Source organism: Pelodiscus sinensis, chromosome 20 (assembly GCF_052426305.1).
Source record: "Pelodiscus sinensis isolate ZL-2025 chromosome 20, ASM5242630v1, whole genome shotgun sequence".
Classification (NCBI taxonomy): Eukaryota; Metazoa; Chordata; order Testudines; family Trionychidae; genus Pelodiscus; species Pelodiscus sinensis.
Window position 1 is genome coordinate 2,615,340 of NC_143071.1, and position 23,821 is coordinate 2,639,160.

Here is a 23,821-nt window from a genome sequence, read left to right on the forward strand (position 1 = left end):
AAAAACTTTGTCACTCAATTGCCAGTGTAGACAAAGTCTGTGATAGCTGTAAGATGTTACAAATTCCTTGAGGAGATAGGGATTCTTGAAGGAGTTACAATTAATCTAAACAAACGTTCTGTATACATATAATGTGCCTTCAGTTACCACTTTGTACAGTGAAACAAGTAATTATGCACTGCACTATAGATAACGCTAGGTATTGAAGTAGTCTCAGACACTTTAGGAATGTGTTTTTAGGTGTCTTGCCTGGGACTATAAGAATCCTGTATCTGTACATGTTTACTCGTTAAATATTTGTCTTCAATTAACTTGTCTTGATCCACAGAAATTGTCCTTATAATCCTATGGAAGCGTATATTAGGGGAGATTGTGTTTGCAGCCATTTATCTTTGTCTTATTGATTTTTTTTTTTCCTGCTAGTTAAGAATCCGTGTTAGTGCTGTCTACTGGCTCTTGCTCTAAGCAGTGCTTAACTCCCGTGTTTCGAATTCTGCATTGACTCTAACAAGCCAAACATCCCATTAGGAGAGTTGTGTGAGAGTTTTAAGCCTCTTTTCAAAACCAACAGCCTATCTTGACATCAAATTGTAATTGCTTTTAGTCTGGGGCCGACATAAAGAATATCGTATACTCTCTGTTAGCTCCCTAACATAAGACAGTCAATTTTTATGATTAAGCTGCCACAACTGAAAATGTTGATCCACCAATGGACAAGTGTGATGGCACCATGGCTTTAAACTTCATTAAAACTGAACATAAGCCTTCTTCATACTACAGGCCGACCCTCTAGTCCTGCAACCTCAGGACTTGACCGGTGTTGAACCAGAGAATTTGCCAACCCGTGGAAGGTCAATATTGTCTAGCAGCTTTGCCAACACTTCCACTGCTTACTGGGCTCTTACGAGACATTTATGGGTAAATTAGAGCTAAATAATGGCACAGAACACTGAGAGCCAGGCCTCATGGCTGTAAACAAACTTTATGGGACCGCGGGAAACGGCCACACTCATAAGTGGACATCCGGCTAACTAAATCATGCTGGACCACAGATGTTGCTGGACTAGAGAGGTTCAACCTGTACCTCAATGTGCTACTTTTGAATTGCCCATTTACCTTAAACCTTTGTGTTAGTAGCATTTTGCCTTTGATTCCAGTTAACTGAAACTGAAAGAGATTTTTCATGGGGCAGCTTTTTCTGAAATGTGAATCTGAGAATCTCTGTTGCCAGTAACCATTTGTGCTGGAGAATGTGGGAGATCCCGCAGACAGAGGTCTTTAATAATCAATGATTTGTTCCTGTAATATGCACAGCATAATGAGATTGCCTCATTAGTTCCATTTTCTTATGCTTATGAGATGATATGAATATGTGTGTTAAGGATTTGTCTGAGCATTCTTGGCACTTAATTCACAGCCAGAAACAAGAGTGAAAACTCAATTTGCCCTGCTTTTTCCTCTGGCAGTTGCAATGTTTTACGTCGGGTGGTAATGCTCTCTAAAGTTGCATGGCACCAAAGGGCTTAGCTTAAGTCCATAATTGGCTTGTTTTCTTGTATGGATAACAGACAGATGCAAAGAACTAAGGAAGTACATTAGATAGAAAGGGCAAGTGTGGGGATAGACGGGCAGTAGTTAGAGAACATAATAAGGAAAGAAGATGGAGGCTAGCACACAGCAGGCCTGCCTTAGCCACACTCTGTCTTTTCCTCCATTCTTCTATTTTCCACTCCACTGGTCTCATCTGTTTCCCCTTGGAAGAGAAAATAGGGGGGCTTAAGTGCCTGTAGATGTCTCTGACTGGGCCATTAAACCATTTACCAGGGCATTTTAGTCTGAGAAATGGAACACTTTTAATCTGAAAGCATAAAGAATGTAGTTTATGGTGGCTGTGGCCAGTATAAATCATACTAAGAGGTAACATTCTGAATTCATATTGTGTCAGCTCCCTTAATATGTTTATTGTGTTGCCTGTAACAGTTTAGCACACTCTGGGTGCATTGGCTGTAGGAGCTAAACAGGCAAAACGAATGATAGTGCCCTCCTGGGAATGAGGTGAAACACCTTTTGCCTTGCAGTGTGGGTGTGCATAGGCATGAAACAGACAATTCTGGCAGTTGATTTCTTCATTTCTAATTTACTAATTAGAGGGTCACAGCACAGGTTGTGGATTAGGAATGTTAAACGGCTACCATGGTGAAATCAGTAAGCAGGAGGTTTACTGGTATATTTACTGGTTACCTAATCCTTGCCAGTAAACTTCGGTAGTGACCAGTCACGCTAGGCCAGAACAGCCCTGATCATGAGGGGCCAGCAAGCTGGGGAGGAGGACTTCCTGCTGCGGCTCGAGAGGGGTCAGGCAGTTAACCAGTTAAACACTATCATTTAGCCACTTAAGTGTTCTAACATTCCTGCTGTGAAGAAGAGGACCTTACTTTGGGTGGGTAATAAAGCTTAAATGTAAAAGTGTACATTTGGGAACAAAACATGTGGGCCATACAAGATGGAGCACACTCTCCATTCTGGGGAGCAGTGACTCTGAAAAAGATTTGGGGGTCATAGTTGGGACCAGTATTCCCTCTAATTTTCCCATCCATGTGCACAATAAATTTTGCTATGTGCTCTGAGTCATGTGTGGATGTGCACCACCAGTAGAAACACACGTGACCAGCTGAAGGCACTCGGCTAATCAGCTGGGCATCATTTGAATCTCTCCTGAGTGGCTGCCCAGCTTAGAGGGAACACTGGTGTGGACTCAGCTAACTATGAGCTCCCAGTGTTACACTCTGGCCACAATGGCTAATGCCGACCTGGGATCCATAAACAGAAGAATCTAACGTAGGAGAATAGAAGTGATTTACTTCTGTATTTAGCATTGGAGCTATTGCTGTTGGAATTATGTGTCCAGTTCTGGTGCCCATAATTCCAGAAGGCTGTAGATAAACTGGAGAGGGTTGAGAGAAGAGCCACAAGAGTGATTAAAGGATTAGAAAACCTGCCTTACAGTGATAGAGTGGGGTCCATTGAGTCTGTCTAGCTTAACAAAGAGAAGGGTAAAAGGTGACTTGATCACAATTTATAATACCAACCTATGGAAGAGAGATTTCACAGTGGGCTCTTCAGCTGGGTAGCGAGAAGTATAATGATGATCCAGTGGCTGGAAGCTGCAGCTAGACCAATTTAGACTGGAAATAGAAGCATACATTTTGAACCGTGAGGGTACTGAACCATTGGCACAAAGGTTATAGTAGAGTTGCTATCAATGACCATTTTAAAATCAAGACTATGATTTTTAACAAGATCTGTTCTAGGATTTATTTTGGGAAAGTTCTATGGTCTGACTAGATCAGGTTTCTGGCAATAGGAACTGAGAGATTTTTCTGGAGGGAGGCGGGGACACTGTAAAGGTTTCCCCCCTCCCATGCACCTGAGCAGAGAATCACAGGCAGCAGCCAGCTGTTTTGAGCAGCCTGGGACTGCAGTAGTCAGAGAGCCTGCCTCAGGGTTCTGCAGGGCTGCTGGCTGGGAGTCCCCTAGGTAAGGGTCTCCTGGTCAGAGACTGCCTCTGGCACTGCCCCCCAACTCCCTGCCCGAGGTCACCAGCCCCTTCTGCCCTAGGTCACCACCCAAATCCTCTGCACCCCTTTCCCAGGTCACAACTCCCTCCCAGGCTCTGCTCCCCTCCCCCAGACCAGAATCCTCTCCTGTACCCATACCCCCTCCTGGACCCTGCATCTGAAGTCCTTGCCCTAGGTCACACCCCCTTCTTCACCCAAACTGCCTTCAGATCCTACACCCTCTCCTGTACCCCAGTCCTCTACCTGAGCTCCCATCTGCATCCCGCCTCTGCACCCCCTGTAGAAAAGTACAACCCCTAGGCCACTCCAAGATTTTGTAAGTGATCCCCCATCAAAAATTATTACCCACATCTGAACTAGATCATCACAGTGGTCCCCTCTGATCTTGGAATCAATGAAAACGGCCTAGGGGCCATCAGAGTTTACATGAGGCTACAAGAAACTTAAAAAGTAAACCCAGTATACTTGCAGATGTACTTAGAAATGGATCACGTTTTCATTGCATCGGAGTCCCTCTTCTAAGGTTTCAAACTTGCCTTGTCTCTTCAGTGACTGGGCACAAAAATAAGGTATGGTTTGTGGTAGATGGGGTGAGAAGTGTCTGCAGAATAGTTGCTGTCCCACTGCTACTTGTATTGCCACGTCTTGTTTGCAGAATAACAGTAAATTATTTTTTTTAAAAGCATACAGTCCAGCTGCTGGAAATGATTTTTGCATAGATATTCAGTAGCTTGCTAGACAACTGAACTGAGAAAGGGATAATCTGGTGAGACAGTATGGTCAGGGTGCAGGGAATCACTCATTTGCATAAGTGAGGAGCTACATAGAGAAACCGAATGAAAGAAGAGGTGTTCTGGAAGGAAGAAATGCTGGAATATATTTTCTTATATCTCAATGGAAACAAGGCAATTAAGAATTGTTCCTTCTCAACAGAAATGCTGATCCCAGGGAGAGACAGTAACTTCAGCTCAGAATGTTCCAAAAATGCTGCAGCGCCTGTACCTATGATTTTTAAGGCGGGAGGAAGAGATGCGGACTGTATTTTGTCTTTCCAGTAGCGCGCGCTCTCTCTTCATTAACTAGAAGGCCAGAGTTTGTTTCAAAAGTCCCTTTCTTTCCTACAGTATTTTAAATGGATTTTGAAAGCATTGAATGAACAGGTCAGTGACTGTGCAAGCAAAAGGCACATTCTTTCTGTGCTCATGGCTGGCTTGCCTACCATTCAGGACACAAAAGACTCTTATTTAGAAAAGGAGGTCTACCAGGGCACTGGAGTACTTGACAGTCTTCCAAAAGCCTCTTGAGATTCTTTAACGTCCATATGGACGGGCAATTAGGATCTTGGTTTAATACCTCATCTGAAGGATGATACAAATAACTCTCCTAAGCAAAATGAGTTTTAATCCTGTCCAAATAAACACAGACATTTCATAGTGCCCTGTAGATAAAAAGTCCATTTCGAAGTGGTGGTGTGGCCTTAGCATATTATGTGGCTTGACAAATTCATGCCCTTGGTTTGAATGCTGAGTTTAAAGGTTTGATACTGTGCCTTTATCCGCTTTCTTTTTTGTCACAGTCTGTCCAGCAGAAAGCAACATTCCCCTCGCCCTCTGAGCATCGCTCAGATATGAAAGCCAACTTAATTTTTAGAAACGAGATCTCCTGCTGATAATTTCCTGGGCTAATGTCATACCTGGCATCAATTAATAGCGTTAGTAACCAGTGAGAACATGCACAGTTGTAGTGTGTGTAATGGGCTATTTTGGAAGGCGCTGACCTCATGCCGGTATAGGAACAAGGCAAGTGAAATGGTGCCTACATGGTGGGGACTAACCTGTTTAGAAAATACCCTGCGTGTGACATTTCCTTTTGCCCTAATCCCTCCATGAGATTTCTTCGGAGAGTGAAGCATTCAGCAATAACTCTTAATTATCTGACTAACTCGCTTTGATGGGTTCTGTGAGTGCATGTAAGCATACCTTAATTCTGGAGAACTAAGCAAGGTTCTTAAGGGTATGGTAAACAATACACTGTGGTAAACAATACACTGGTGAATTTTGATGAGTTTTTCTTAAAATTGTGACAGTTGCAAAACCTAATTATGTGTGAAAGAGAATTAGAAGAGTGTGTGTATGAGAGGGGAGACTATGCCATTATAAGGGCTGTTTTGAGCTATGCTTAAATTGGGGCTGAAACATTTCATGATGTGATTTTCTACAGACTATACTCTCTTTTCTAGTCTCAGCATCTTTTATTGTTTAAATTTCACAGCATTGTACCTTAAAGCATTTTGCCCTGTTTTGTTCTCTACTTGTGTAGGAATTAAATTCTGCTGTGGGTGTGCATGTTCTCTGTGCCTGAAGTAGAGTACATGACTAAGTATATCTAATTAGTGCTGAGAAACTTCTGTTTTGTTTTGTTTTTGTTTTTTTTAATTTCTCCATCTTTAACTTAAATCTCCAAAAATTAGCTTAATGCCAGAGCAGCAAGATGATTGCTGGCAATGGCATGAAGTATCATAGGGAATTCTTCTAATCCACCATCTGCTGGAAGCAATTACCCTTTTTTGTAGCTGCATTACTGTCTTCTATGGGGATGAGGATTCTGACAACTGTACAAATTCTGTGAAGCCCAAAGGTCTGGCTAGCACTTGAAATAACTAAAAACTGCAATCTCCAGCTTCTATGTTAAGGCAAAGGCCTTCATTTTAACTTAAGCGTGCCTGTTAATTCAGAAGGACCTGTTTTCCTTGCATTTGCCTTGCCTGCCTCTGATTTATGTGCATAAAAGTTTTGAATAACGGGTTTAAAATAGATATATTGTCATCCTTTGTGCTAATTACAAGTGATGAGACTTAAAAATCTGTTCCTTTTTCCTTTGGTAAGTGCACCATTCATAGGTGGCAAAACTGAATATAGGTTAACCTGAGCTGCTGTAATTTGTATGTAGGGGTTTCAGTTTAGCTGACATCTGACATCTCTATAAGGTAGCAATATTATTGATTTGATATACCTTGGATTTTCCATTGTTCGTTGTATCCATTATGTCACCTCCATTCTCAGGAAGGACAGTTGTTTTTGTTGAATGAAGCTTGTGATGGGAACATGCACAATTTTGCCGTGAGGTGGTCTGTTCTCACCACCTTCGTATGTGTGCTGATGAGGTGGCACATGAGTGAAGATGATGACAGCTCAGAAATTAAGGAAATGTGAGCCAATATCAACAGGGTGCTAGTGGTAAATTCCTTGTGCCACAACAAAGCGTCGTTGTCTTTGTAAGCAAGTCTAGGATCAGTTATTTGCATGCCATAAGGAAGGTTAAGGTTTTTGTCATGGTGATTTTTGGTAAAAGTCACAGCTGGGTTGAGGGCAATAAACAAAAATTCATGGGACCCCTGGCCTGCCCGTGACTTTTACTGAAAAACGGGTAGTGCTTAGCTCAAATTAAGGTACACAAATTGAGCGATGTCAATTACATAATAATTACAAAATACATAATAATTTTGAAATTGGGAGTGTCTACACAGCACTTATTTCGAAATAGAGCACTCTTCCTCCAACTTCCCTTACTCCTCGCACAATGAGGGTTACTGGAGTCAGAGTAAGAAGTTCTCCAGCTTGACAGTATTTCGACATTATTTCAAAATAATGGCCGGCTGAGTAGATGTGTACTAAGTTATTTTGAAATCATGTTGCTGTGTAGATGTATCCTAACTGAGGGAGAGAGGGGAAGTGGCGGGGTGTAGGGAGCAGGAATGACAGCTGGAGCCCCATGGGGGGAAGGGGAACTAGGAGCTCAAGCCCCATCACAGGGGGACTGCTTGCCCAAGACCCATCCTCAGGAAGAATCACCCTGACTCCAGCCCCGTCTGATGCTGCGACAGAGGGAAGTAGGGGGTGTGGGACTTGGAGGTCGCACAGCCCCTGCTCTGCTTCTAGTGGAAGCCGTGGGGCAGGGGTGCACAGCCATGGCTCTGACTGATGCTGAAGGAAGGGGATGCTCAACCAGCTGCTGACAGCTGACGCTGAACAAGTCAGGCCAGAAAGACACGTTTGCAAAGTGGGTCTGTGCTTTTAAGATGGCTCCTGCCAGTCAGCCAAAGCCCATCTTTGTCTTTGTGGTTGCTTCTCCATAGGAACAGTTATCCCGAGGGACTGCAGAGCCCAGGGAATCCCAGAGCTTTCACTACTAAGGCATTGCTATAAATCTGGCCAGTATGGACGACCCTTCACCTGCAGGGGCTGGGAACCATGCGGTCCCTCTGCTCCTAGCTGCTGGGGGCACCCCACCCACTGACCCCTTCAGCCCTGGGGCAGCGCATGCCATGTGGGTCCGGGGGTCACTGATTCCATGACCTCGGTGACATAATTATAGCCTTACAGATAGGGCAATTCTCCTGCTCCTTCGCTCAGGAAGTCTCACGCACATTTCAGTCCAGAATTTTGGATGCTTCAAAGGGTGTTGTAGATCCCCACCAAAACTAGTGTTCGTGTGTGTGTGGAGTGCCTATGCTTTCCAGAGAACTGGGTTTCTTAAAAACCTCCCCTAACATGCACTCTTAATAAAAATGTTGCTCGCTAGTGCCGTTGGAATTGTAAAAGCAATGGGATGACTGGGGCACAGTATTTCCGTTTTACAAGTCGACGGCTGGTCAGAGCAAGCAAAGGTGAAATGACACCGCTAGCTTGTCTCTGTGTGGAACATTACAGCTGCGGCATTGCCTCTGTGCCGCTGCAGCACTTCAGGCTAGACATTGCTTCGTCTGATGGGCAGGGTCTCCCTGGGTGTAGGTAACTCTCCCACCCGCACCCGAGATGATAGCTATGTCGATGGGAGAATTCTTTGTATCCCTTGGGGATGGGATTCTTCCATTGACCCAGTGTTGTCTGCATTAGGGGTTAGGTCACCGTAACCACATCATGCGGAGCGTGGATTTTTTTCACACCCCTGAACCATAAAGCTGAGTCATCCTAACTTTTTAATATAAACTGGACCTTATGAGCTGGACACACCAAACTTTGTCCTGCTTCTACCAGAACTCTACACGTACTTTCGTGGCATCCTGTTCTGCTGCTTACCCTTCCTTCTTTTAAAAACCGATTCCCCACAATGCACCTGGACCGTGAACAAATTGAATCATATGTATGCAAGCCTGCCAGAATGCCATCAGCTTCATGTAGCCCACCAGTGCCGGGCTAGTGTGAAGGCAGCAATGACATGTCTGTTATCCCTACCAGGCTCTCATTGTGACTCAGATTGGATGACTGATTGTTCACAAACCAGTCATATGTTTTGACAAAATTGTCACTTAAACCTAGGAGCCGTTTTCTTTTTCAGAGCAGTCTGGCATTGCTGACGTTGTTTTAGCTCATCTGATTGATGCAGAAAAGACTTATCATACAATTGCTCTGGTGACGGATGCCCATTGCTCTAGACAGAAATTGCAACCCATGGGTTTTGCTAGTCAATCTTGGGGGGAGAGAGCCCCCTGTCATCCTCCTCCTCGTCGTCCTCCTGTCTGTGCTTGCCCTGTTTCTAATACATAACTCTGAGCTCCTTCTGAAGCAGTCAGTTGCCTTTCCTCCTGTCCCTTCTAAGCTATTTCACCATCTTGGAGCTAATGAGAGAGTAGGCTGCCAAAAGGATATTTTGGTTGAACTTTTTCCTCAGGTAGCACAATAGTTCACAAGACTTATTTCTACAACGCGTGGTTCAAAGGTGGCAGGATCTTGTGCACAGTTTGATCTGTGTCCCAAGCTGCTGGTATTATTAGTCAATATTGACATACTACAAATGACACAGATGGCAAATGTACCCTGGCATAGCTACCGCAGTGCCATCACTACTTCAGTCATTGCTGAATCTGGTGATCCATTCAGCCATGGCCATTCTTAGCAGGTTGGTTTCAGATTTGGTTTTTCGGATGGCTAAGCCCTGTGACTGATTTCTCTTCTCTTTTGCTCTCTTATCAAGGTTGCTGCAATTAACCCTAATCATCCACTTGCTCAGATGCCTTTGCCCCCATCAATGAAGAATTGCATCCAGCTGGCAGCGTGTGAAGCCAGCGAATTGTTACCTATGATCCCTGACCTACCGGCTGACCTTTTCACATCCTGCCTTACTACGCCAATCAAAATTGCTCTGAGGTGGTAAGTGTCTCACCTGTTCTGTGGGGAGAAAGCGTGGTCGGCAAAGCTTGTCTGTTGAACTGATGGATTTGTTGAGCTAGTCGTTTTAGCCATGCTAAAGTTTCTCCGCAGTGCTGAACTACATGGAACTATCCTGGTGACTGACAAGATGCTTGCAAAGTAGATGACTGGGCTGTCTAGAAGCCTCGGTTCTTTACCTGCCAAAGGTGTCAAAGAGCGCTATGTTGTGAAAAGTCTGCCTCTCTGTGCGTGTAAGGACGCCGAGAGAGGAGCTCCAGATTGTGAACCGAAAAAACCCCCAGTTCCAAAGAAATGTGTTCAGATGTCATTGTTCCTAACAGATAATATCTGTCCTGACCAATGCGATATTGGGGAGAGGGAAGTTTGGGTTATGCCATTTCTTTTTGTGGAAATGAGGCATAGACATTTGACTGTAAAAATTCATATTGATGTTAAACTTGGTACCCTCAGAAGAAGAATTGTTTCCAGTATTATAGGTGAGTAGTATGGCACGCTCCGTATAAAACATGACCAAACCTCCACAAAAAGAACTTTATTAGCACTGCAAAGCCAAGAACCCAGAAGTTAGGAAAGCCCCTATTTCACTGCATGTGTATTCACAGGAGGATATGCTCCATATTCTGCATAGGAGTTTGATGTGAAAAGGATTGTGATTCTGCAGGCCAATAAGTTTGGAAACCATGCATTTGGAAGAGGCGTTACAGCAATGATGCTTTAGTGTGCATAGAGGCTATAGGAACGGTATATAAAATATGGTGGTCTTTCGTGGGGAACCTTTAGTTCTGAAGCTTTAGAAAACCATTCAACCCGTTCCAGCATATACACTTATGTAGGCAAGAGCTGAGACTGTTTGCCGTTTTAGCCCCCTGGGAGCTTTTAGTTCACTTGAGTTATTAATGTAATTCAGGAAGATAAATTTGGGGTAAAAAATTACAGTTTTTCCTTTTTTATTGGTTAGTGTGGGAAGAAAAATTGCTGCTTACTGTACTTTAATGTCTTTATGCACCAGGGCGCCAAATGATTTCCATGACTTATCAAGAAATATAACCTACAAATCAACTGCACTGTGGTCATTTCCCTGCTTGTAGCTTCCTATAGTACTTCTGAGCATCGAAATAATAATTGTTCAGCGTGCCTTCCTATGTAATGCTCGGAGAGTAAAAGCTAGAGAGTGAGGTGGATGTTACCTGAGTAGCGGTGTGAGCAGGATGCAACATACCTGAGGGCAAACTTGGATCTTCTCTTCTAATGAAACCTAATAGGGCTGCAAAAAATCAACACGTTTTCAGTCGCCACTGCTCTGAGGCCCAGTCTGGTGCATACTGTGTCAATATAGAATTCTAGAACACTAGAACTGGAAGGGACCTCGAGAGGCCATCAAGTCCAGTCCCCTGCCCTCACGGCAGGACCAAACACTGCCTAGATCATCTCTGACAGGTGTCTGTCTGACTTGCTCTTAAATATCTCCAGTGATGGAGATTCCAAAACCTCCCTGGGCAATTTATTCCAGTGTTTAACCACCCTGACAGGAAGTTTTCCTAACATCCAACTTAAACCTCCTTTGCTTCAATTTAAGCCCATTGCTTCTTGACCTGTCATCAGAGGCCAAGGAGAACAATTTTTCTCCATCCTCCTTGTAACACCCTTTTAGATACTTGAAAACCACCATCATGTCCCTTCTCAGTCTTCTCTGTTCCAAACTAAACAAAACCAATTCTTTCAGTTTCAGTCTTCCCTCAGAGGTCATGTCTTCTAGACCTTTGTTGCTCTTCTCTGGACCCTCTCCGATTTCTCCACATCTTTCCTGAAATGAGGTGCCCAGAACTGGACACACTACTCCATTTGAGGCCTAATCAGCGCCAACTATGTCAGGAGAGGACTTCCCTCCAGAAGCTCAACTGTCCCGCCTTTCCCTCAGCTTGCTGGACTTTGTTAGACCTTGAAAGCAGCATCCTCAGTTCCATTTGAAAGCAGCATGTTTTGGTATCGAGCAGTCTCCCCTGCCTAATGATATAGCATCTTACGGCTATTTCTGTGGCCTCTGCCATCCCACAGTGCATTACATACTATATATAGGAACCACTTCACCCATCGCAGAAATATTTTTGTGCTCATTAACAATTCAAACAGCAAGTACCCAATGGCTTGGGACAGAAAGTAAACACTCTGTACGATGGAAATGGCAAGCATTATGTAAGCAGCCAATGTAGCTTCCCAAATTTGGCAGGGCACCAGAGCAAGCAGCTATAAAAGTAAAAATGTCACAGGGTCTTCTAATGACCCCAAGTAATAAGGGCCTTGTTTTCATAGCCTTTGAAAGAGAGGACTTGGTGTCACCCACTGCATGTTAGAAAACAAGTTATAATAGCATGAGTTAGACAGTGCATCAGTCTTTTCTTTCGGATGCTGGCTCTTCGTGCCACAACCATAATCATTTGTATATAATTAAATGTGTTTTGATAACATCTAGTGCATGAGAGGTTAGCTCAATACACCATGAGTGTGAGAGCCCGAGTCAATACAGTGTAGCAAACAAGCCATAACAATATTTAAATTTAGTTTCAGTATTCAGTGTTTCAAGTGGCATGTCATTGGGGGCATATTTCAGTAGCTCAGAGAATACTTTGGGGACTGCAGCTTCAAGTGCATTTCATGGTATGCCAAACACATTCCTGAAGGCTCCGTTTCTCCATGCTGCATTCAAATGTCTGAATAGTTAACTTGTTTTGAATATGGGTACAGTTGAGCAGGGTGAAAGGGAAGGGAGCGGAGAAGCCAAGATTACGAAATATGGTCTTTTAGACTGCACGCGCTGATTTTTAGGTGAAAGATCTTTTCACAAATACATTTTTGCTCTTATTGATTGAGCAGAGACCTACATCAGATGTCTGACGTATTTGCTGTTTGCCTAGCTTCCTCTTGTTATACTATGTGTTTACTTGGTCTGTGCCCACTGCACTGATTTCTAGCAATGGAAGGAGACGGGATATCTGTATTAAGCACAAGGAGCTTTGCTGTTTCACCTAATGGTGTTTGATAGAGAACTTTTTTTTTTTGCCCACCTGCTGACTGTGATCCTATGAAATCCCAAGAGCCCTCGTGAAATAGTTGTCTGGGGAGCCTTGGCTGTAAGGTTCTTGTGCCAGGCAGTGGAATTGAGAATGGTGAGATGAGAAGCAAGAACTGTGGTTTGATGAATTGCTCTTTTCCAGACAGAAACCAAAGGATTGGGGGTTTGCTCAAACACAAAGGGTGGGTGCTGAAGCAATGACAAGACAGAGGAAATGGTTTGGGACCAATATGATCCACATTTAAATGATGGGCACACGCCATTTTCTCCACAGTGTGCAAATGTCCATCTTGAGCGGCCCGGAAAGTGAGCGCACAGTGCAGAATCGCACTCACTGGTTCCTGCGCTTTCAGACGTGCAGACAGAGAGGCGTGGCACGCTTCGGGAGAAAATTGGCTCTTTCATGCTCACAGGTGTTAACACTTGCTCAGTCCAGTTTTTACCAACTGCTCTGTGTTCTTAAAAACAAATCCATACCAACATGCAACCCCATTGCTATGGCTTCTTGGATTTCAGGAGTCAATCAAGAAACCAGGACTTAAGTATCCCTTCTGCATTCTGGGTTAAAAAAAACACTCACACCGTGGAGAGATTTTGCCTGATTTCGTTTATCAGGCCATTGGCACCATTAATGTCCTGTATCAAGGCTTTATGTGGCAGCATAGCCACTCTTAATCCTGTCTGTCTCATGGCCCACCACCTGCAGCCAAGAGTGTATGCAGTTGTCACAGCAGTGTCTGAAACGCACATGGAGCCTTCAAATTTGAGGGTAAGACTGATGCAAAATAGAAGAGAAGATTACAAAAGAGCCTTTGGGCCTGGCTTTTGCCATCAACTTCCAAAGCACTTCCAGAATAACCAGTAATTGTAACAAAAAATGTTCTTCAGAACCTCTGGCACTTTCTGTAGTGGTGTTTCTTAATCTGTGTTCCGCAGCATGCTGGTGTTCCGTGAGGCAGTCTGAGATGTGCTGCGGAGAACAGAATTCAAAATGGCCACCCTTAAAGGGGCACATGACCTTTTTACTTTTTTTCCCTCAACTTCCCCGACCCTTTTTTCCCTCAATAACTGTCCCCCAGGCCTTCCCTCCCTCCCCCCCCTTTTTTTTGGTCAACAAAAAATCCTTGATGTTCCTCACAAAAAAAAAAAAAATGGTTTCCTGGGTTTTAAAAAGTTTAAGAAACACTGTTCTATAGTGAACTGTTTAATTAACCTGTTGACTGGAAGTGTTCATAGCCTCCCTCCAATCAAACCAGAAGCATTCACTGCACACTAAAAAGCCCCCAGTATTCTTGTAAATAAACGTGTAACTCTTCCAGATGGACTCTCTCACGTGTGCCTGTCTTTGTCTGTCCACATGAGAATGTGGGGTACCTGGGCAATATTTTTCTGACAAAAATAGTGTATTTGCCAATGAATCCTAGAAGTGAAAGGGACCAGAGAGGTCATCAAATCCAGTTGCCTGTCCTCACGGCAGGATTAAGCACTGTCTAGGTGTTCCCTGGTAGATGTCTATCCAGCCTGCCCTTAAATATTCCCCCATAATGGACATTCCACAACCAAAATGAAGGTTTGAGTCAATCAAAGCTATTCCCGCAAATAGTTCTGGACCCTGCCCTCCCCCCCAAAAATTGAGACTAGATTCACAAAATCGCTGGAGGATGAGGTGGAGCTGCTGTTCCATAGTAGCTCAGAGGTTAGGGCGTGCTCTTGTGTGTGAAGAATGCAGGCTCCGATCCCCGCTCTGGAGTGGGTACCAGGTTTTCTGTCCCTCCTGGGCAGTGCTCTGGACCTAGAGGGCACCGATGGGCAACCGTGATGCAAGTGGGCCTCATGAGTGGCTCTCCTTCATCTCAGTGGGTGCATGTGCCCCATGCATCCGCTCTGTGCCTCCCTCCCCTACGCCCTTCTTGCACACTGGGCCACTGGAGCCCCGCACTTATCTGCTTCTCCCCCGCCCTCCCAGCACTTTCGGAGCCCCGCGAGTCTCCTAATTCATGCTCCTTCCCCGCTCTTCGCCCTCCCTCCCAGAGCTTGAACAGCTGCAGACAGATGATTCACGGTGTTCCAGCTCTGGGAGGGTGGGGCAGGAGCAGGGATGGAGCGTGAATCAGCAGATTTGTGCCCTGAAAGTGCTGGGAGGGAGGGGAAGGTGTAGCAAATGTGGGACCTTAGTGGGTGAGAGGCACATGGGGGAGGGCGGCAGACAATGGATCCGTGGACCGCAGGCAGAACCCCTGTGGGCTCCAGGTTGCCCACCACTACTAGAAAAGGTCTGTACCAACTACCCTATGAGTCATGCCTGCTGAAGTGTTCTACTGTGTGTGTAATAGTGGAATAGTTATTGGGACAGAGAGAGAAAGTGACCTATAGGGAGTAGTCAGGGCTGGGCATGTTAAAGACTAGTCGATATCTTCCCCTCCTCCACCCGGTGCCTCTATGAGATAGAGGCAGCAAGTGGGGGGAGGTACTTCAAAGTGGCAGTGCTGCACAGCCAGGCACCCCAAGGCAACTGCTTCATAGCTGATCCATGCTGCTTCTGCGCATTTCAAAGGAGCAGCTGCCGTGGAGCCCGGGGTTAGGGTTAAGGACTCCGAGCTGATCCTGGGCTCCTAGCGGCATGCAGTCCCCCTCTGGGAACTCGTGTGCATGTCAAAGCAGGCATGGCGTGTGCAGCCCGGAGTCAGCAGGACTTCCCACCAGCCCGGGCTGTATGCGGAGTTCCACATTCCTCTTTGAAATGTACAAGATTCCCAGTAGGGGCTCTTGCACATTTCAAAAGAGGAATAGGGAAGTGCCTATCGACCCGCATTTTAACACTCACAGGGGATATTTGAGACTCAAGTTCAAGCCCTTGCTCTGATGAAGATTTATACAAACAAACAAATTGTACCAGCGTTAACTGGAGAGATTGGGAGAAACCCGGCCAAAGCAGCCAGTAGCCTGGTGGCTAGCTCACTCCCTGGGGACAGGGTAGAGCTGAGCTCAGGTTCCTGCTCCGAAGTGAGGACGTAAACCTGAATCCCCCACACCCCAGCTGAGTACAGTAGGTTGCTGTATACAAAGGAGCTAGCACACCAACTCCTCTTGTTTTGCAAAACTAACCCAAACGTGTATTTTCAATGCCCGTTTTGATGTTGCTTTGCGGTTTACATGTACGCACGTACAATGTGAAACGGGCTTCACCCTGTAGATACACAATCGTAACTGGTCTCTTGGGGTGGGCAATAATTTTTAATGGGTGGGGGTCACTCCAAAGTTTTGGTAAGTGACCAAGGGCTGCACTTTTCTATTCGGTTCTACCAATGGGAGCTGTGGTGATTGGCCTGAGAGCACGGGCAGCCCATGAAGGCCTCCCTCCCTTTCCAGGGGGCACGGCACCTAAGGGAGCCGCCAGCTGTTTTGAGAAGTGTGGGACTGCAGCAGACAGACAGCCTGCCTCGGGGGCTTTGCAGGGCAGGGCCGGGCCGATTAAAAGACTTGGTGGGTGAAATCTGGCCCGCAGGCTGGATCTTGCTCAGCCCTGTGTTAGAGCATGGCTTGCTGTTAATTGTGTGTTTGTATCACTGTAGTTAGCATAGCCGCTCAGGCCAGCTACCGAGGCATCTTGCAGCCATGCTGTCCCTGTGCCGTTGCCAGCACACCATTCTCTAGCTGAAGTCCTGTTGCACCACTCGTACTTAACGTGGCCTTCCTCACAAGAGAGCTAGCTCTGTGTAGTCTGCTTGTCCCAGGAGCTAAGAGGTCTGTTCAAACATGCACCAACCTGAGGTACTGTTTAAATGCCAGCATTTCTCACGTGGCCGCATGCAAACCAATTTGTTATTCAATAGACTCTCCAGTGCTTTGGTGTTCAATCCCGAATCACGATTTAAACTTCAGCTCTGCTAAAAGTAGGCCGTGAAGATACTGTAGTCGTAACACAGAACAGAGAAATCTTCACATATCAAGTGGTGCTTGTAAACTTCTTCCCCTCAAGCTTTTCAATGAGTTTCACAGGGCGCCAGGATCGGTGCGTCTGTAATGCGTCTGTGTATTAAAACGCAGTAAAAGAGTGTTTTGAAACAAACATGGTCAGCCCTTGTGCCGCTCGCTGAAGAGAACCTGAATTGAAGATGATTAAGAACTGACTAAATAGATGGGAACTAAACTAGCTTATTTGTGTTGACCAAGCCCAAAGTAACTAAACAAATGGCCTACTTTAAAAACATTCATTGTTTAATGAGCTCATGAGCGTTTAGCAACACCAGTAAGGAAGCTTATTTATATGAATTTAAATCTGACAGTTTCCTTTAAAATGTCCTTAAATCTGTACGTGCTGGGAATGGGTTCTCATGACTATTCAACACCAGCATGTAGCATTTTCAAGCATCTATATTGGGGGAGGCAATAATTTTGGGGGGCCACTCCAAGATTTTGGTATGTGATCAAGGGCCACACTTTTCTCTGGAGGTGGTGCAGGGTCTGGGATGGGGGTTGGGTGCAGAAGGAAGCTTAGGGTAGGGGACTGGGGTGCAGGAGAGGGTGTGGGGTCTTGGAGGGAGCTTGGGGGAAGAAAGGGTTGTGACCTGGGGCAGTGGTTTGTGGTGCAGGGTCCTGGAGGGGATCTGGGTGCAGGAGAGGATTCTGGCCTGGGGGGGGGGGGGGAGTGTAGGAGGACTGGCGGGGTCTGAGAGGGAGTTGTGACCTGGGGGGGGAGGAGGCTGCATAGGGTTTGGGCGGTGATTGGGGTGCAGAGTGTGGAAGGGGGCATGGGTGCAGGAGAGGATTCTGGCCTAGAGGAGGGGGATGTAGGAGGGCAGGCAGGGTCTGAGAGGGAGTTGGGTATGAGAGGAAGTGGGGTGCAAGAGGCAGGCCCTGGCTCAGAGGTGCTTACTTAAGCATGGGGAAGACTAGGAGTCAAAACTGGACTCTTGTACTCACTGCCCAGCGCTAACTGACAGTCAGCAGCTTTCAAGCAGATCCTTTTTTAAAAAGACGTGGGTGGGAATGAAAGGGGTGGGGGAAGGAAGCAGATTGGATTGTCCAGCTGGTATTTGAGGGACAGAGGGAGAAATCTAGCAAGTAACTGGTTTGACAGGTTCATTTGTCATGGTCTTGGGCATTTCCAGCATAGCAGTGTTGATTGCCTTGCTTCAGTTGAGGGTACCAGTTTTGACACAAGCCAGGCGGAGGAGAGGAAAGGGATTAGCGGTGGCTAATCTCTCCTAAAAGAGGGGTGAATAGTTCCTGCAGCCATCCCGCCAGTATGTCGGATCCAACTGCAGTGAGATTTTTCAGATGTGCCATCACAAGTGGCAGCCAGTTGTTGGTGCTGCACCTTGTACAGTCAGCAATGCAGCAAAAAAAGAAACTAGTGGTGGAGGTGGTGTTTGTTTTTTAAGAAAAAGCTTTAAAAGGCCCAGCCCCTTTCTGTCGCATTGGGGTTCTAAACTGAAAAGCTACAAGGCACCTGGAAGCACATTTCCTGCTCTGGTCTCTGAAAAATGGAAGACAGCTAATTTTAAAACATCCAAAATAACACCCACATTGCACCAAACTGCTCCCAGTACCAGCAAACTTCTCAGTACTTGGTTTTGAAAATCTTTGTTTTCCAGTTAAGAATGTAAACACTGAGCCAACTAATCGCCTGCCTTCTTTCAAATTACAAGACATTTCCTTCTCTTTTACAAACCCTTCAGCGTATATGAACAAAGAGAGATCCCTTATGCATGGAAGGAAGAAAGAAAAGGGAGTGTTTACATCAGAAGGTCTTTGAAAGTTTCGTGAGGTTTATAAATTAGCTTTTAAAGCACCAACTGACAAAACTGCAGAGGAAGGTGGTGCAAGAACATGGATGTTCCCCTTACTAAATTGGGAAAGGTGAATTTTCAAAGATGGATCTTATTGTAACCAATCACACTGAAGGGAACAATTTTGCATCTTGATTATGATCAGAACTGGATCATTGCCTATAGTAGGCTGCTGGATACTAGTGTAAGACCCAGTCTTCTGTTGCATACTGCTGTCAAACTTAACCCTTTCAGCCGAAATACCCATCAGGATGAATTTTGTTTCAGAGTTTCAGCAAAATGCTTTAATTGTTCGTGAGAGCAAGATTAGGGAAAAGTATGTTGGTTTGCCTGTGTTTAAAAAATCCCTTACAGCAGTTTATTGAGAAGGTCTAGTGCCTCTGTACTTAAGCCAGGCTTTGAACTGTGACTGTTTTCCCCAATTTCAGGGATGCCCCTGTTGCTGTTCGGGGGAAAATTGGCCAAAATTTGGCCAAGTTAGAAGCATTTGAAAAAACTCTTTTTGAACATGTTCAGTAGAGGCTTGTGAGTTTGGCATCTAAACTCGCTGAAGATTCTGTGTGCACTAACCATGTTCTAGCACAGGGATGAAAAGATGGTCAGGAATTTCCCTGTAGTTGCTGTTCTTAGTACTGGGCTCAGCAAGTGAGAGCTATGAGATTGTCCTCCCCTGAGCTGTTCCTCCTGTTGTGCAGGCAGTGAGGAGGAACAAGCAACCTGACTAAACTGAAGAGGGCCAATAGTCGGAGTTGGAGGTGGGGAGGTTGGCGGAGGGAATACACTGGACAAGTGTCTTGGGTCAGGGGGTAGAGCGGCAGTGAGGAGGCCAGGGAGGGAGTCTGGGACCAGGACGGGAGTTGGGCAGAAGACTCGGACTGAACGATGAGCGTGGAGGCGAGGGGTGTGTTCGGAGAGTGACAGATATCGGGGTAATGAGGAGGAACTGGAAAGGAAGACTTGAATCATAGAATACCAGAACTGGAAGGGACCTCAAGAGGTCATCGAGTCCAGTCCACTTGAAGGAGGTGCTGGGGAAGAGAGGCAAGACTGGCACGTGCAGGCTAGAGGGGATGTGGTAGATGAGGTCATGTTTTGGGGGAAATGAGTGCAGAAGGATCTGGGATGACTAGAACCCATCACCCCTTCAGAACCTGGAAGAGAACCCAAGATTTGAGTCGGAGCATTCCTCTGCTGTCTCAAAAGATCCATGAAACCCGCTGACAGATTCTCTCTCTCGTTGCTGTCCAGTGGCCAATCCACATAGAGGATAATAGCCTATTACTGCCATTGGTTACTAGCCCAAGTGGCACAGGTCTATTCTGTAGATCTAATGGTTCAAGTATTGCCGATGATCTATGTTAATGTCATAAAGTGGAATTTTGGGGTTTTTTCAGCGTGCCTTTTTTAAAATGTAGGAAATTACAGCTACAAAGCCAGTTAAAAGAACATTAAGCAAACGTTTTGCCACAGCAAGGACTCTCAGGTTCAGAAATACCAGCATTAAGGATGCTCGTGCACTTGGGGAGGTTTCCTGAGATTTACAGAATGACTTCCCCACTGTGGTTCTGCACGAGTGACCACAGAGAGAAAGAGAGAGATTCTGACCATGGGAGTTGGTTTTTCTGGATAGTTTTGACTAATTCAAAGCCTATTTGCATTGATACAACCCTACAGGGACACAGACAGTAATAGTTGCAACCCCCCACCTGGGGAGTCGGAAGGAATTCAGAGGTATATCTTCGGTGACTGCATGTGGCTCTGGGAATCCACCACTAGAAGCTATTTTCTAAAAGCTACTTATGCATGAAGTCATGTCTGGCATTGACGTTGCAAGTGAAATGAATTGGTATCTGCCAACCTGTACAATTGGCGTGTACTGTGAGGCTGTTCTGAGCAGCCAAACTCCTGTGTTCTAAAGAGTTTCCATCAGACTGAAGAACCAAAGAGTGTTTGTTACCATACCCAAATATACTTCACTGGGGGCCAGAATTGCTAAGCGTTGTACAGACGTATCGAAAGACACATCGCCTACCCTAAAGTGTTTATAGTCCGAAATGTCTTTGTAATGGGAAGGAGGAGTACTGACCAGCACCCGGTGACCACGGGGTTAACTCAGCTAGCAAAGGTGCTGGCCAGAGGGTGGGGAAAACCAGTCAAGACAGAGGGTTGAAATTTGAATTGGATATAGATTCCTTGCCTGCTTTCTTTGTGTGGGAGAGAGAAACCAGGAGTTGAGACACACAGAATGATTTAAACCCAGGCAGGACTACCCTTCCCCACAGATTCAGGGCATGGGAGCAGACTGAACAAAGAGAAAATCAGAAGTAACAACCAGGGGAAAGTGAATCTCGTCACGTTCAAGGTCATTTTTCTTTATTTTGTGGTTTGGTTTGAACTGCTCTGTGGGAATTTGCCTCCCTCTCTCCTCCTCCTTTACCATCTAAGCATTGCGCCAGAGATTTTCTCTATTTTAATTTGTTTTCCTTAGTTGCTCTGTAACATCTAGCAACCAAGTCTGCTTTATCAAGTTGATCTTTTGTTTTGTAATAAAAATCTCTTCTTTAAAGGTGAGGATTTGATTCTTGTGCCCTGGCAGGTCTGTCTGTGGGTGTCTGCAAGCCTCTGACTGGGGGGGTCAGCTAGCAGAGACTGCAGCTTTTTTTTTTTTTTTTTTTTTTTTTTTGGCCTAAACTGAGGGCTGGAGGTCTGGGGGGGTGGATGGGGGTGGACCCCCCCTAGCCCAAGGGATCTGATGCCCAGACTCCTGTAGCAATATCATGTCTATGCTGTGCTGTTTCCGCCTCTATTCTCTGGCTGGCGGAGTCTGTTCTGGCTGCTTCGGGGCTGCAGGATTTGGGGGAACCCCGACTCGGCGTCACAGGCCTAAACAGCAGGTAGGCCTTTTAGAAGCTCCTCTTTCTACAGCCTTTCCATGGAAAAGCGGATTGACTACATCTTTGGCTCATCAGAGAAAGGAGAGGCGCATACAGAGCTGTAGGGAAAAGGCCCAAGACATAACCCGGATACTAATTTGCCAGCACAGAAATGAGAGAGCCCAGATTGTGGGGACAGGTGTTTTCCCCCTTGAGGCCTCTCACTATCCCTGTTTGAGTACATAAAGATGCTGGGAGATGAGTGAGTACGCATAGATTAAAGTGCACGCAGTAACATTCCATTCAGCACTCATGCTCACGTCTCCGTTATCCATCCAGGAAGTGTGCTGGGCTGGGTGACTTTCCAGTGTTTGGTAACGCCTGAAGAACAAGTTGGCTGAGTCTCAGTTCAGAAAAGACTGATACGATGCCTGAAGATTACAGGACATTACCAGAGGATATAGCAAAGATATCTGCCCCATAAGGGCATAAGTCTGCCATTTGACAGTTCATAGAATCATAGGACTGGAAAAGACCTTGAGAGATCAAGTCCAGTCTCCTGCACTCATGGGAGAACCATGTACCATCTAAAGCCCTTAATGTCTAGGGATCTGCCTGCCTGGAAGATGCTCCTATCCTTACGCAGTGCTAGCACAGTTGTGTTTAGTGGAGGCTCTCAAGTTGCTGGACTTTCTTCTCCCACTTCAATTATAGCCCAGATCTGTTGGCCTTTAGGAGGTATTACAAAACCTGTCAACGGAAGGAGAGTTGAGGTTTAGGAGGGGTATGGATTTTTATTTAGTGGGCATTAGGATTTTATAAGCACTTGGGATATGTGATCTTTAATATACTGAAATAGAAATAAGTAAGACTGAAGAAGACCTCTTGCTATATTGCCTCTGGATAGTAAAACTCTGAAGAGTGGTGTGGGAACAGCCCAAAATTGTGTCTAAATGTATTTGGACGTGGGAAAGGTGAGTGTAGCACTTGGAAGAGCAGGTCTCTGCCAGTACAGGATGTTTTTTAGATAATCCGAACACGGGTTTGGTTAGAAGGAATTAGTTTTTTTGTTGAGACACTGACCTAAAACTCTGAAGATCTGGACGTGGACTTCATGTAACTTACTCTCTGTGCCTCAGTTCCTCTTCTGTAAAAACTGGATGAAGAATACTTCCCTTCTTCACAGGGGTGGTGTGAGGATAAATCCATAAGCTGGGGAGGAGCTTAAAATGTAAATGGAGGGATGAGAAGTCCCTCAATCTTAAGTAAGAAATGATGTGATAACTACAGACAGCCCAGGTCTGACTGGTATTTTATTATAGGGGAAAAATCCAATGGAATCTAAAGGGAAAGATAAATGAATGTCTACATCGTTCAAAAAAATCTGTGAAATGCACCGGAGGGGTTTTTGTTTGTGCCTTTTGATTACAAAAGGAGCTCTGGTCCTCGTAGGCAAATCTTAGTGTCTCTTACTGTGCTTAAAATTCTTTTCACCTCTGCAAGAACCAGGATGAGCGGATTTCTTCTTTTACTAGCATTATGGAAGGAGGGTCAGGTCTTGGCATCATGCCACCAGGCAGCGAGAGATTCAAAGGTCTGCAATAACATCCCTTTCAGAACCCTCTAATACTGGCAGACTGATTTTTGGAAATGATACATGTGAGGCCATTTTGCATGGTTTAGCAGTATAAAATGCTCTTGAGCAGACTGTTGAATTTCTAAGTGATCCTGCTCTCAGCATGATTCCATAATCCTGTATTTTTAAAGAGGGGTTGACTCTGCTAAAGTTGTCACTTCTGATAAAAAAGGTTAGGCATTTTGTGCTGCTTTAACATTATTTTTTCGTTTCTCCCTCATTCAGGAGTACAGTGGAAATTGGTGGGTTGTTTTTCTAGTCCTCCATGAATTTATAGTATGAGGGATTTTTGCAATTCATATGAATGCAGAAGATGTTTGTTTCTGACCTTCCAGGAGAAATTGCTGTGAGTGTTCCAGAAAACCTGCATGTGTTTTAAACAGAAACCTTGGCCCTTTCCGATACTGACTTGGATATAGCTGTTGTAGAATTGGTGATAAGATACATTTGTTCCATTTCTAAATCTTCGGACCTTTACAGTTAGCTTACATTTATCTGTAGCATCTTCTATCCTAAAGGATCTCAAATTCTATACCTAAACCCAATGATCTCTTTACTTAGCACTAAAATGCAGCTAGTTCTGGGGTGAAGTGCTGCAGCTACATAATATCTGACAAGAACACTAGAGGTTGAACCTCCAAAATCCTGAACTCTGGTCCATTGCTGAATCAGGGAGCCCTGGCATCCAGGAGTGTGAACCAG

General features: G+C 45.3%; 1 protein-coding gene across 6 annotated transcripts in view; it reads left to right on the forward strand.

Moving 5' to 3' along the window:
* RPTOR (regulatory associated protein of MTOR complex 1) overlaps positions 1–23,821 on the forward strand; it is a 306,816-nt gene that overhangs the window by 116,298 nt on the left and 166,697 nt on the right. For all 6 annotated transcript variants that reach the window (XM_075904085.2, XM_075904088.2, XM_075904089.2 and 3 more), the window contains one exon: positions 9,552–9,727. In XM_075904085.2, coding sequence (XP_075760200.1) covers positions 9,552–9,727 — 176 coding nt within the window. The remainder of the gene's footprint in view (positions 1–9,551; positions 9,728–23,821) is intronic.